Source organism: Dermacentor albipictus, chromosome 1, assembly GCF_038994185.2.
Source record: "Dermacentor albipictus isolate Rhodes 1998 colony chromosome 1, USDA_Dalb.pri_finalv2, whole genome shotgun sequence".
Taxonomy (NCBI): domain Eukaryota; kingdom Metazoa; phylum Arthropoda; class Arachnida; order Ixodida; family Ixodidae; genus Dermacentor; species Dermacentor albipictus.
Window position 1 is genome coordinate 76502854 of NC_091821.1, and position 15783 is coordinate 76518636.

Here is a 15783-nt window from a genome sequence, read left to right on the forward strand (position 1 = left end):
GGTGAAGAAAGAACACAGTAGCAGTACTGTGAAAGACAAAACTAGCTTTTATTGGGCGAACCTGTGCCCACAAAACAGGCTACACTTAAAGCACAACGATAGCGGCGAACACAGTCGGCGATCATCGAAAATCTGATCAGCGGGTCAAGCGCGTCGGCTTTTATAGAGCAGTCGTCGAATGTTCCAGACTAATCGTTCGGACCCGTGTGCCTTCCACAAAGTTCTACACCATTCGCGTTACGCGATGAAATTAGATAACACAAGGTTCGGCGACAACAGACAGCCGGGTAGAAGCATCGATAACTTTCCAGAAACATCGGATACATTCAGGCGCGTCCCTCGCTGTGCGATTACAGTTGTTAAGCGGCGAAACGTGGTCGCCCGATAAAGATAAGTACACGTGTCAATATCAAATTGGAGGTTGTCAAACTCCTTGTGAACACCTTGTTGGCAGAAATGGAAGAAGCTTACCGAGATCAAGAAATTCATGATACAAAACTAAATAATGTTGTGTGGTTTTGTAAAGAAAGCTAGTTTAGGAGATTGGTCAGTAGTTTAAAGGAAGAAGCATGTGACTCGATTTGCAGACTTGAACAGCTTTTCCCACTTTCCATTTGTAGGCAGCTGCACATAATGGCTTGAGAACTGAGAATGAAAGTTAGGAAGACAAAGTGAGAAAATGTGTTATTTAACTTTAGCCTGCTCTATTGCTGTAATTGTGGAAAATTACACTCAATATGAGCTACAACGCAAAAGCGTATGGCAAGGTGGTCGCACGTTGTAGCTCGTACTGAGCATGATAGTACTGAGCATAAAATCAAGCACTCTGTTGATCCTGCACTATTAAAGCTTGAGTGTGCTGACTTTCTGGCTACTTGTAGGTTTTGGCCATTCATTGCCTTGGTTAATATTCTGTTAAAACTTTCATGCATGGTATGCAGCTCTTTAGTCATACAGCAGATACATGCGGAGGTGGAAATGCTGCATTCATTGCTATTGAAGCAGCAAAGAAGGTACATGATCTCATGATGCTGAGGTTATGGCCCAATAATGGCTCTACAATGTATGTGTAAATGAAGCTGTGAGGTTGTATAGCCAAATAAACAAATTATTTATTTTCCTGGCAAATGTTTTCCGTTAAAATAGTAAACATAACAGAAATAGAAATACTTTCCATTAGAATGTAGCTAAAGGCATGCAAAACTGACTAGCTTCCTGTTTTATGTTTATCAGTGTGAAAGTTCCTTCTCCTAAGACTCATTGGTACTAGTGCTGTTTATGTGTGGAGTTCAGTGCAATGTTTTGTGTCATATCTGTGGCTGTCAAACTCACATTAGGTAGTATTGTAATTAAATTTAACTCTTTAACCACCCTTTTGTAGTTTTGCTACCACATTTTTTGTGCAATTCTTTGGATGGGCACCTAAGCTTTTAAATGAGCTTGATGTCTAGTTATAATAACGCATTGCCAGGTAAGAGACCTCCATCACATGTGAAGCAGTTATTTATTTGATGGAACGGATTAAGATGGTAAATCCCAGTAACACTTCATTTGGGCCTAGTTGTGTCAGTGAGCGCCAGTGTGTGTCCTGTCTTTCTTTTTGCGGCTCGTCTTAGATGTTTGCGCTGTTACGTTTACTTCATAAGATGGTCAAAATGGGGGAAAACGGTTCTAAAAGCATTCTTCTCTTCATAAAGCATTGCTTTTTTATGGTGTCAACAGCATGACTGTTCTTATGACCCCCTTTGCAAATTTTCTTGTTATATAGTCTGGATGTAGTTGCTGATCCGACAAAATTATTTTTAGTGCATTTAGAACTTGTACATTTCTATTAAATGAAGTTGAGTTCTATCGGCAATTTTCTTCTATTGTTAAATCGTTAAATTCAATGGACCACTATTTATGGCTATTTGCTTGGATTTGGTTACTCACAGGTCACTATATCGGTATACTTCAGTTGTAGACACTTTTTTGCCTTGTAGCTTTTAATTTTTTAATTGTGGAGAAGTTATGCAGGCAATCAAGAAAATATTACTGTTCCTACTCCAGCTAAACTAAAACCATGCCATAGACAGTGGGAGCCTAATTTTCTTGTATTGCTCTCCTAGCTGCTGCATGTGTTTAATTCATACTGTCACATTGAAACAAGTGCTTACATATATTTATCTGTGATACAGAGATGTATACTATTATATGTGCCATTATATGTGTGGCCACTAGGCCTGATAGCAGGCTGCATATCTTTATTTGCATCACTTGCTGCATGTTTGAGAGTGCCATTGCAAGAAACTCATTGTGACTTAAAGTTTCCTCAATTAAATGTAGGCTCACCGATATTTGAAAGGCTAGTCTGTATTTGCTGTTTCTATATATAGAGAGAATATAAAAAAGAACTTGTCACTTTATGAGCAGCTGCTGACACTGTACTGTTGGGTTCCCCTGAAAATATCTTGTTTAATTTTTTAGTGCACGGTATGTTATTTGGGGCACCCTGTGTCCCACTTAACGTGTGGGTTTAACAGAGAACAGAATAGCTTTATGAGGAGCATTGGGAGTTGCATTCAGCTAATGTAAAATGTAGAGGGACATTTACTGTTTTACATACCTTAACCTCGTAAAACCCTTTGTAGACATTATATTGCACATTGCCTTCAGTCCTTTTTTAAAATTAACTCTGTAGTGATTACTCGAAATATTCATCCTAGATATGAAGTACAGTGCATGTGGAACTGTACAGAAGTGGGTTACTCATAATCTTGTTACCCACTTTCAAGAAAGTCCGCATCTGTGTGTTGTCACAGATGGTGGAAAGCAATCTTGATGTGTTTCTAATTCCTTGACATTGCGGGAAAATCAAGAATGCAGCAGCCACATGGCAATGAACTACATGTAGTTCAATCTTCATCTCTGTGTTTAGGCAATGAAATGCAGCTTTTTACTATAGTGAACATGAGCAGATGGTTGCCTTTATCCACGTACATGGAGATGCAGCTTTTGGCATATAACCACGGTATATAAATTTTTTAAATATGCTTTTCATGTTTGTAACTTATCAGTAGACAATAAAAACCAGCTTGAAAAGTTATTCTGCTCGGTAGGTTAAGGTATTGTTCATTTAATATTTAGCTTAACTCTCCCATCTTTTAGTGTTATGCCATACTGTAGCCAGAGTAACAGAAAAGTTGTGTGGCTGCATATTATAAGCAAGGTTTCTAGGCCCTCTGTTGTGTGGCACAACTCCTCAGCTCATTAATGTTGTTTAAGTAGCTCTGAAAAGGAGCCTAACTGCTTAGTTATACAACAGTTCAATTATATTTTCAACTAACATTGCTTTGTTTTTAGTCAGTCCCTTGCGGCTTATGTTTATTTGGTGTTTTGTGTATTGAAATCATGGTTATCACACACACATATATCTAGTTGAATTGAATGTGGCACAGGCTGTCACATAACAGGTGTTAACTGAAATGTTGATGTAGGCTTATCAGCAACCTTTAAAAAAATTAACCTCCATTTTTGAAGCACTTATGGCTGATGTTGCAGAGGGGCATGATTGTTGTAAATTTGTTCACTTTTGTTGAACACTTTTATGAAGTTAGCTCCTTTTGTTCCAACCATGCATCTGCAAATGAATCTTACTTATATGGGAAATCATTAAAAAATTAGAGCTAGTATAATATGGCATGTAGGAATGTGCATGTTCCCCAGCTATCACTGTGAGACCATGCATGCATGGCATGACTGACAAATGCACAAGAATGCCATAGTGTAGGACTTAGTTATATGCTTTCCATTTGCTGTAGTAAATGCATGTCAACTCTACATTGAAGCCTTCGTCCTGTGCTTGTGGCATAGCGTTCATTAATAACATTTTGATCGGACGCACTTACACACCAAAGTCAGTTTCTTTGTAGTTATCTTTTACTGTACTTTTTGGGTTGTCTGTGTTCATTTTTTATTTCATTTATTCATTCATTGCTTTATTGCAATTTCTTTTCTTTCTTCTTCTCTTTTTTTTTCTTTTGATATCCTAAAAGTTTGCACAGGCACTGCAGAATGCTGCAGTTTTACTGGTTTGACTGTTGTTATTGCAGTGATGCAGAGACAGTGGCAAACTGAAATCATGTTATACTCTAACGCTCATTTGTACCCAGGCCTGCCTCATGTGCTGCTCAGGTTTGTGCTTAAAATTTGTCTGTGCAGAGAAACTTTGTGTTGTGTACATTGGTTTGTTTTTTGGCCACAGTTCACGACGAAGACTTTCCAGGTTTTTTTAGCAGGCACGAAAGTGCCACTTTTGGCATATGACAGAATGCAATGTGTAGCATGATGACTGGTCTTGGATGTTGTAGTGCAGTACTGGTATCTGATTTTGCCAGTGCTCTCAGCTGAGCTGCCCTAGTTTCTCTTCTGCTTGTAAAAGTGGCAGGGTTATTTGTTTCTGAGTCCCTGCTGCTAACAAAAGGCTGCCTCATATTGCTAATTTGCTTTGCTTGTTTTGTCGTGCTCTGTTGAAAGGCTTGCCATTGAAAACAGACAACTTGATGCTATTGCAGTTTCACTGAAATGTTACCGAGTGAGAAAATGATTCTCTTGATTTGCATCTGGCTCCTGATTTTACAACCATATGGCTTTTATGAGGTATCTGCCGAGTGCACCTATGCATGCCAACTTTTCAGGAAGGCTTTGCCTAACTCTGCAAGTGTGTTTTTTAGGCAGTCCATTCCAGATTTCAGTGGACAACCACACATACATTTGTTATGGAGATCTTTTTACTTCATAAGGTGCACACAACAAAAATTCTATACACACTATAAGCATTTTTTTTAAATAGATATGCTTGATAAACACTTTGGCTTATGGAATATTCAGGGACATTGGTATTGGTAAACCCTGAAGTACCTAATAAGCTGACAATGTTGCACATTACGACAGGCTCCACTTAGCTGCTACTGTTTGCACTTCCAGAGCAATCACGAATACAAAATAAGCTCATTTTAATTTTCTAAAATGCAGTAATCAGTATTGCCCACATTTAGCTGTTGAGTTTGCAACATGTGTTCAGTAACATAACGTAACAGCGTGAACCCTTAAAATTTTACTCCATCTGTCTAGCTCTTTGACTATGCCTATGTTATCTAACAAATCAGTTCTACGATAGTAGCTTGCAATCTGATGCAGAAAAAATTTTTTAACCTTAGATTATAACTGCATTGACTTAAAAGTCACATTTGTAACTACTGCCACATTCCTATTTTAGCCCCATAACTGCACATGGGCAGCAGTTTGTCATGGACATGGTTACACCACACTGCATGTAGCGCCAGCCACGCACTCTGCTGGTTGCATTTCATCCTCGGGGGATGGTAAATGGCAGTCAACCAGGGGCAACCTATTGTCTGCTGAGCTGTAATGACCACCAACTTGGCAACGCAGTTACTTTGGGGCATTTTTGTGTGGCTGAAGACTTTCTGGAGTTCAAAACTGCCACATCAGATGATTTATTAGCAGTGTCACACGCATTTTAGCTCACTTATTTCACTTCGTCTATTGTTAAAGGGCCCCTGAAACGGTTCGGACAAATTTTGTAGGCGCGTAGGGTACAGCTTAAGTAGAACATTCGCACCACAATTTAAGTGAAGCGTTACGTATTAATGGAGCTGCAAGCGATTAGAAGTTACCCTCCTCAACTCGCTCGCCGAGCGAGCGGCGCTAAGCTCCGCCTTCACTGGTTCAGCGTCACGATGCGACGTCACATCGCTCACTTCCGGTTGTTTAGGAGCACGCCCCCTCCCGCGCGAGACCTCTCCGCTAGCCGCTTGGCCGTCGACCGAGAGCTATCGAAGCAGCGTGCGTTGCGAGCATTTTGTCATAGTGCCGAACGTGTCCGGTACTCCGCTAAAAACAGGCAAGCTGGTCATTTCGGCAAATGACTGGAGGCATAAACTCAAGCTGATGAAGGAACTTTAGCGTAGACGTACGTGAGCAGCCTGATCGGTCTGCACGGTCCAGACACTTGCTGGCGCAGCGCTTAACCAGTCAAACAAAGCGCTAATATTGCTCTAACCAAGTGTAAAGCATTTTAAACATTTATAAATCAACGTGTTGATGATTACACTCCTGCGAAAAATACACACCAGCAGCAAAGAATACACTTCGTTGCTGCTACTGTGTATGGTTGAGCTCTGTGCCACCAGGTGGCTGCACCGTGCAGACCGTTCACATTTGCCCTTCTGCTCATCTCGTGGCTCATCCCGGCACAGTCAAGCAGCCAGACCCTGTCCCCTTACGCTTGCGTTTGCCCTAATACTGGACTCGCGGTTTGCAGGTCGCTAGGTTTGCAGTCCACAAGGCAACAAAGTCGAATCATAGTGCTCGCGAAAAGACTGAGACCGACTCTAACCGCGGAGCTCTCGTCAAAATGGAGTACGTTGTAACACAAGCAGACGACACTTGCTGTGTGCCGGAAGGGCTGAAGTGTACTAAAAAACTATTCTTGTGTATTCTCTTTAAGTTATTTTCTTTTTACAAAAACAAAGTAACTAACATTCCAACTTTTACGAGCATCATTTGTTCACCATAAAGTTGGAAAAATTATCGACCACGCGCCCTGGTCAGCCAATCAGATAGCTCGCCCATGTGACGTAATATGGGTTATTTGCATCATATGGGTAGGGGTGGCTTAAAATTCCGCCGAGCAGTGCGCTGCGATCGGCAGCGATGTGTATTTTTAAAACCTTATAATAAATTACACGCTTTACGCAGAGCACTTAGATGCATCAATTAATGATCAGAAGAACCTACTCTAACGACTCAGTATGTTTGTAGAAAATCGCCAAAATCGTTTCAGGGTCCCTTTAACACATACAGCAGTACTACAACAGATCAAGAACTTGAATATGTAGCTGAATTTTCCTGCATCAGCAAATATGGACTCCATGCCCTAATGCTAAAAAAATATTTTAGTTATAGAAACATCCGACCATTTCACATGCAGTGTACTTGCAAAATGCTCATCCATTTGAGAAGATTACTTGATGCAAATTGTTGCCATCTGTTACAGAGGTTACAAACAAATGACTAGATGCTTATATTGTATTTTTCTGTAGCACACTTTACACATATTCGTCAATCTTGCAGCGTAGAATTCAGTCTGTTCATAATTGTCTTCAGATGTATGCAACACATTTTAACTGCCATTATTAGCACTAGTCATTTTATTTTTGGGCATTATCTTGGTATTTATGAATGTACATACAGAGCCCAAAAGGTGTCTGCAGAGTGGCTCGCACTTTCAATGAGCGTGACCAGAAGTATAAAGGATGCAGTTGTTTAATTATATTCACACAGTACTTGCTATTGCACCTTAAGTATAGGTGATTGTAAACCTTGATGCATACAGAACATGTTATTGCTAACCAGATTTCACTAATTAGCTTTCTTGAAACATTGCAACTAATTGCATACTGCTCTAAGGGATCTAAACTAAGTTTAGCCATCCTTTGCTCCATCAGGCCCTGTGGCATAAGCTAAGCATGCCATTATTTGCTGTTAGTGTGTTCATCTTCCTGTTATACTCAAAACAGACTCGCAAAAACCAAATGCCAAGAAGAAAGGCTACAACTGGGGCAAGAGGCACTGCCTGCCACTTCATCTTGAAGCATACTTTCTTTCCTTTGTGCTCCCTTTCTCTTCCTTTTCTTTTCTAATTTTTTTAAGGACTAAAAAATGATGTGACGCAGCCTATTTCTGTTTTCTGACAGTTGTCCACCTTTTCACACAAAGGGCTAAGCCAGCCTCAAGGAAGTCCTGCTCATCATACATGATCCACCCATTGGTAGCTTCTCCATGCCTTGCCTCTACATTGGAACAATGCTCTCAAGTTGTCCATGCCTCGACTGTGCAACAAGGCCACCTTGTAGTGGAAACTTTCAGGAAACGTTGATGAGAATTGTGCTTTTATTGTTTTGCAGGTTGTTGCATTTCTGCACTAGTAAAGTAACATCAGAGTACTCTTGTTTTGTTTGTTTGCTTCTATTATTAATTTCACAAATTGAATTTTTTTTTTGCATCTGCCAGTTTATTAACTTTGTAATCTTATCTGGATTATACAAAGTACTCTTTGAAGTAAGATAATATTTCAAAATGACATTCGCAGGGTGATTTTAATGCAATGTTTGCAGCATTTCATTAAAGAAGCATAGACTTAAAAAGTTTCATGTTTTGTGTAAAATACAGTTAAGCCTCGATTAGCGAAGTCGGTTAATTCGACAGTTTGCTTTGTTATACGATCGGTTGCGTATGGATTTTTTTCTTAGACGAAAGGGACCACAATATTTTTCAAATTATTGGGAAATCGGAAAAAGGGAATTTGAATTAGAAAAAAAAGTTGCTGAATTTGAGTCGACGACGAAAGAGGTCGGCAATATTTTCAAATCGGCAGTAAAAAACTAAGCCAGCCATGGTCCACTCTGACCCTATGGTTGATAGTGTCGCCCGCAGTTGAACAACACTCGTGAAAGGCGCAAGCATAGGAAGGCGAATGCTTCATCTGGCTCTCACTTCAAGCCACCTCTGAAACTCGAGGTTGTGCAAGTTCCAGCACTAAACACACGGGAATACAGTGCATGATGCCATACCATTTCAACTTGCCTAATTTTTGCACACACAGCAGGTTACCTCTAAAACATGGTACGCGGGCTGCGTATGTGCTTAGCCACGTTGACAGTCATATGCAGCCACAGCCGCATTAGAAAAGAAGACACGCACCAACCTGCCCCCTACTCACTCACTCACTCACTCTTCCCTCCTTCCCTCCCTCTGCCCGCCGTTGCGTGTGCTTGGTTGCATTACCATGAGCTTGCCCTCCCCCCCGTCTATGCTCGCACAGGAAGGTAGCACTCATCAAGCCACCATCCTTCTCATTCTCACTCGGAAGCTTTCACTTGCATCTAAAGCATACAGTGCGCAGGGCGCGATATGATCTTATCACACTTGGACTTTATACGGAACATGATGATGCTTCGTCTCGCGCACAATTTGAGAGGAACGTTCGCATGCTGCCACATGCAATTCAACCATTTGACCATCTGTGTCCACGGTAGTCTCCATTTAATGTCTCAGTTTTCCTTCACGGTGACGGTGATATTTCATAATGTTGAAATTGTGTCTAAACAAACTTTGTTATATTGAAGTTTGTATTTTGATATATTGAAGTTTGTTATATTGCGGTTTAACTGTACTGCACATGCATCGATCACAATATAAGCTTTTCCCATATACAGAATTTACTTAAATAGTGCAGCTTCTTTGTGACATAGTTATGGTTCTTCAAGCTGTTGAATAAAGTGCTTTAGAAAGCAGCATTTTACAGTTGTGCACATTTTTAGACCTGGAATGGTAATGCAAGGAAATTCCAGTAAGAAGCACAAGCACTGGAGAGCATAAATAGTATGTTGCCCTCCATGGTAACATACACACTCTACAAACAGCTTAGTTGCTTTATGCTAGGCGCTCTTGCAGAAAAGCCTGCCATATGCCTCAGCAATGACATACAGATACTTGCGGCCCATTGTCCACCAAGGTGTGCTCCAGCTTGAACCATGTAGCTTGCGAGAACAATTTTGTTGCATTCTTTGTGTAGCAGCCTCACTTCTACTAGAACATTCAGTGCAGTAGCCAGGCGCATTCTGTGTGATAAGAATTCTGCGCATTCAGTTTACCACATTGCTTTCTGCCAACCTTTCTTTCGAGACTTGCTTTTCGTTGTCCTCCATCCTGTTTATGAATATTTCTTGTAAAATGCACCATCAACTGACAGATGTGCTAATATGCTTACTGTTTCACATATGCATTCGTATTAATAATGTGTGGCACATCTCTTTCGGGCTGCCTGCTGCTAGTCACATAAAGAACTTGCCTACATGAATGACCTTTTCTTCTTAGGTCATACTACATTAGCTGAAGTTTGATATAGTGAAGTCCCACCTTCAGTGCAATACCTTGTTAAAGGGACACTAAAGGCAAAAATAAAGTCAGGCTAAAGTGATAGTATAATGCTCGAGAGCGTCTGAGGCATCAGTATTATAGAGAACAGAGTTTAGTAATCGAAAAATTGAGGTGAATACAGGCCAGGATTTGAGACTCCACCAGGACATTCAGGGACTAGCCCGATGATGTAGGGACTTCTTATTACAGTTCTGTCACTAGTACTCAACCCTGAATTCAGGGACTAGCCCGGGACATTCAAGGACTAGCTCGATGATGTAGGGACTTCTTATTACAATTCTGTCACTAGTACTTAACTACTCAAAATAAAAAGATCATTGCATTGCATATAAGACAAAAGAAAATGCTATTTGTGTACATCCATTCGATTCTTCGAAAAATCAACCTTTTGATGTTAATCTTGACGGTGACGCAGGATATCGATAAGTTTCGTTATTGTTGACTCTGCACCGCCCGTGCTTTTGCATTTCAGTAGTTTCATTATTGTGTAGTGCTGCGCTGGTTTTGTTGGCTCACAAAACTCTCATAAACTGCAAGTAGCAGAAAACGAGGCCTATAATGATGAGCGTCGAAAGTCGTGCTTATGATTTGCTGCTCACTTTTCTTTTCCCCTCTTTCAAAACATCTGCTTTGTCTTGGCTTGGTTTCTGTCTGCGCTTTTGCGTTTTGCTCAAGAAACTATCGCCGGCTGTTGGGTACTGCTTTACTCAACGACGTCAGTAATTGTCAGTGATGACATATGCAACATCATGATTTCCCGCTCAGGAGCAGGCGATATGAACTGCGCTAGAAGTGTGCGGACCTTTCACATTAAATTTTCTGTTAAACCAAGTCTTGGCATGAAACAAGTACTACAACGTTTTTTGGGAATATTATTTTAAGTCCATGTTGACTTAATATTTGCCTTTAGTGTCTCCTTAAATCAGGAATTTTGTTTATTAGGAAGTTACTACGTTTCAGCAGTAATAATGGAAAGTTCCTAGACCACTCCTAAATAGCATCTTAGTAAGCTTTTATAAACAAAACTGCTCAAATTAAGTAAGAAATATTGGATGAAAAAAACAAGCTTGGTTGTGAACATTGCATTGAGAGCAAACCTTGGCACAAACTGTGCCTGATGCTGGCAGCTGACTTCAGATGGCACGATACGTTCTTGACATTTGTTCACAATAACAATGAGGACAGTGCTGCAACATGACATCAAGACAACACATGTTCGTTTTGTTGTTGTCAAGGCATTAGTATTAGCTAGATCACATCTGCATAGCATTTTTTGTTCAAACTGGCTGCTCACGCATTTGGTAGTGTGAATAGAGCACACCTAGCATGGTTTCTACACGAACACTACAAATAGTGTGGTACGTTTCATCCTTCACTTGATGGTCAAGGCTTATCACCACTCACCAGCAATGTTTGCATAAGAATGAATACACACAAAAGATAATTGATATATTGGGCACTGTTTTTCTTTTTTTTTTTTTTTTGTCACAAATGTTCCAGAAACACGTATGCAATGCATGTGAACTTCATGATACTGTGGAACAAAATTACTTTGCTAAATCACGAAAAGAAATACATGGTTTTTAATGAAACTAATATTAGGAAACAAAGAAAGTTTGTTACATTGTGGGTTTTCTGAAATGCAAGTTTCATAATACAGCGAGGTTTATCTTATGAAGCCTGGCAGGAGTGCTTTACTGAGCCTAATTATTTTATTGGGTTTAAGCACGGCGCATAAACTGATCCATTTCCTGAAGATGGTTCTGATGATTTGCACAATGTAACAGAGTTATTGATGCTGGGTGCTGGTTAGGTTTAGCTAAGCCAACTCTAAATTTTAACCCCTTGCGGTTGTGTGTCGGGCCCCACCTGACGAGCGAAAATATCCGTTCCGGTCGGATGTTGGGTAGACCCCGACACGCGCATGTGCTCGCATTTGCTGATTATTTGGGTTGGTAGCATCAGCTTTTGAGAACTTTTTAAATATTCAGTGCTCTCTGCAATGTCTCCAGACGAGGGCGGGCCTTCTTTTTTTTCCTTCATGCTTGATGGCATTTTCGGGTGATATTGACGTGAAGTGCTGACATGGGGGGGGGGGCGTTGTCTGCACGTACGGTGTAGGGATGAAATTCTGATAAATTCAGTGGTTAAGAAGGGGATTCTAGTGCCGCAGATGATTATAGTTCATCTTCAGATGGTCGGCAAATGACCTTGGATGAGAGCACTTTTGAGGATAGCAACTATGAGCACCCTATAGACTTGCGGTGCAAATTCTGGCCTCCAACCAGGAGTGTGCTTTCAGTGCTAGCACACATTATTGTTCAAGTAGTGTTGAGAGCCTCAGGAATAAGTAAATCTTTTGAAATAAACCGCTTTACATGTGTTTGTTTACCTGAGTTCTTTTGCTGTGTGATGTCTAAATGCATGAAATGCGCGAATTACCACAAAATTGGGCAATTGGACATGACCGCAACAAAGCCTAGCTTGCAACATTTTTTTTAATATTGTAATTTTAACAAATCCAGTAAATTCATAATACTGTCATGAATGCCTAAACTAAATATTACTCCCCACACATACACCCCAGCAAACATGTTATTTCATCCACAACACTGCTTGTCCTTCTCTGTGGCCTTTTAAAGCTCCTCCACCTTTTGGCTGCACATAGATTAACAGAACTGAGCCAATTAGAACACGCAGTGACATGTGGCACAACTAAAATTTTTTGCTTCCTGTTGATTAAGGCATGCATTATGTGATCCCTTAAGCAATTACCTATATTTTACAACAGGCACCGGATGTTATGCAAAGTGACAAAGGGAGAACTACTCTAATTAAACTTCTGTGCTATGTGACCTTGCATCCTTCAGCACACTTCTGTCGTCACGTGCGTTCTGCTGTATAAAAAAATACATTTCTTGAAAACTGTTGAGGGTTCTGTACCAAGAAAATTTTTTATGAGTTATGAACAATTTTTATTGAAAAAGTGGCATTGCCTTCACTCCACACATTGTCAGTACATGTGGTTTAGCTTATTTTCCATGGTCGTCCACTTGACACTATAGCTTTAGTAGTTTCTTGCATGCTTCCCGACTTTCTCTGCTTTCCGTTATAGTATTGAGGATTATCATTGGTACTTCCTCATCTTGTCTGTTGTACCGGAACATCTATGGCTCATTGGCATCTGATAAATTACAAAGCTAAAGTGGCACCAAGATGCATGGGCATGTTCAACAAGAAGAAAAAAAAAGAATATATGTGCATGCTGTAGACATTTACTAAAAAACTGTAATTGCATGGCTCAACTAAAATGAATTTTTTTCCTCTAAAAGCAACGTCTGCTCTCAGTTTTCTTTGGTTCAGTTTTTGTCAGTTTCTATTGACATCACATTCACTTATCAGTGTTGCCAGCATCTGTACACAGAATTGTGTGCAAGTAAAAAAATATTGTTTGGAAATTTCTATTATGCTTTCCAAAGTAATTGCTGTGGATTTTGCTGCTTCTAATGAATAAGCTTGTCATTTTGCCAGGTACAAACACACACACAAAAAAAAATTTTGCTGCTGTCCTTGAAGCAGCATGATAGCTTGTTTTCTTGATGAGCTGGAATTCCTTTAGTGATCACAACACATCAGTACTTACTCACAAACACCAGAAGCCAGAACAAGCAAGCTAAGTAGCAGAGAAAGCAAACAGTTAAAATTACCAAAAAGTGTTCTAGAAAATGAACAGCACACATTGACATGTGGAGGCCTAGCTGCAAGTAGCCTGGCTGTCACAGGGTTAGGCATGTAGGGAGGTGAAGGAATAGAAGTCGTTCCAGTTGTGACTGGAGGGAGCATAAGCCTTGCCAGAAGAGAATTGCTGCTTTGACTGTGTTAAAATCAATGAATGAAGGAACGAAAGAGACTAATGTGTTGAAAATTGACATTTAGCTTTTCGTTTCTTTACTGATACAAAATACTTTGGGAAATTTTTGTTGGAGCTCTGTGAGACATGTGAGACAATTTATAAGAAAGTAATTTTAAAAACTCGTGAAAGCATGTTGCGGGCCTGTTTAGTGGCCTACAAAAAGTTTGGTCCTTGTTGTAGAAGAACAGTTTAATTTCAAGAACTGTTTAGGCATAAACGTCAAGCTTGGCACTTCGAATCGCCAATTAGGTTTTGTTGCAAAGCATGTTGTATCTGTTAATCCAGTGCTATGCAGAGATGGCTGCAGGGCTTTGTGGGCCAGCATGCAAGCACCGACAGCTCTTTTAACTGAGCACTATGATCTGAGAAACTCGCTACGGATTGAGAAGATCACGGAGAGAGATGACATTAGTAACGTATAATTTGTAACTTTCAGATGAACTAAGTAGTGCTTCTGTCAGGATTTCTGTTGTTTAGTCAAGGTGCCTGTTCTCTTCCACTCTGTCTACTTTTTGACAAGCGAATGTATACACAAGTGAAATATAATAATTTGAGTAAAATGCGAAGCAGTTAGCATCTTCTGTGGTGAAAAGTTATCTGACGTGGCTCTTTTGGCATCATAGGCACCTGGTTATATCAAAATGTACACCTTCTCTCAGCAAAATAGTGTGCAACAGTAAAGGCTGGGAAAACTTAGGCTTGCACACTAAATCAACAGGGCGCAAGCCTTGGCTTCAAAAGCATTGCTGGACAATCAGTGGCAGGCCACTTTCCTTATTTTTTAAACCACATGATAAGCATAGATAAGATGCCTTGTGTATAAAGCCAGATCAACCCACTGTAGTGTCAATTACGTCATGGTGAATGCCTGACTGTCAGGTAATGAAACTGAAATTATTTAACACAAAAAGTGTTTTAATAATAGATCAGAATTGTTTCAGGAACTCTAAAATACATTCCATAATTGGAAATGACATTACCATATAGCTTTTTTTTTATATCTATGTAGTAGTTTGATTTCTCTTCTCCTTTATGAGGAAATATCTTCAAAAATAGACAGAATATATATGCTGAAGTAAGAAGAATTTGTATGTAAGGTTGTGTTGATTATAGAATTTGCATCATTCTCCAAACAGGAATGGAAGCAGCCCAAGGTGCCGTAAGTTGTTGTAGGAGGTAATTACACCAATGTTTTAAGTGACAAAAGGACCCCTCAAACAAGACATTTCAGGCATTGCAGTGTTGAAGTCTCGCCTGTTTCAGGATCTCTGTGGCGCTTCATTCGAGCAAGCATGTCTCTGTCAGGCTACATGCCTCCCATGTGCGACCCTGTGGATGGACACTTGCTTCTGGACGGGGGATACGTCAACAATCTTCCAGGTGAGCCCTTCCATGGGCTATCCACCTGTCTCGCCTTCTGTGCTTAGTAACTGCCTCCCCCTTCTCCTCCTTGCCTCATTCTGCTCCTTTGCCTGTTCTTGCACGCAGTTGCTCCTGCTGGCCTGATTTGTCTTCCCCATGCTCCATTTCTGCTGTGTCCCGTCATCCCCTGTTTGTCAATCAGCTTTAAGTTGAACTTTAACCCCTTTCGAGTCTGCCTGTCCCCGCTGTTTATGTTTATATGTCCTGTCTTGGAAATGACATCCTTCTGGCTATAGTTAAGCTTGGGTACCACTAAACCGCTGCAGAGCATTCCTTGAACTGTGGGTCTGCTAGGGCTAAGCTCTGCAGCTATGCACAAAACTATAACCATACCCTGTCACATGACATGCAGGTAAGGTGCCAGACATGCTAGCAGTGGGGTTAATAGTGGCTAGTCACACACTTCATATGCATCTGTCAAAACTGTAACTTTCACACATTGC

At 40.4% G+C, this 15783-nt stretch overlaps 1 protein-coding gene across 9 annotated transcripts in view; it reads left to right on the top strand.

Moving 5' to 3' along the window:
- The window catches only part of sws (patatin like phospholipase domain containing sws), a 281522-nt gene that overhangs the window by 221829 nt on the left and 43910 nt on the right, over positions 1-15783 (top strand). For 8 of the 9 annotated variants that reach the window (XM_070522534.1, XM_070522537.1, XM_070522545.1 and 5 more), the window contains exon 28: positions 15182-15298. In XM_070522534.1, the coding sequence (XP_070378635.1) occupies positions 15182-15298 (117 nt within the window). Of the gene's footprint in view, positions 1-7760; positions 8010-15181; positions 15299-15783 lie in introns of those variants that run through there. The other variant, XM_070522554.1, reaches the window with a different exon arrangement.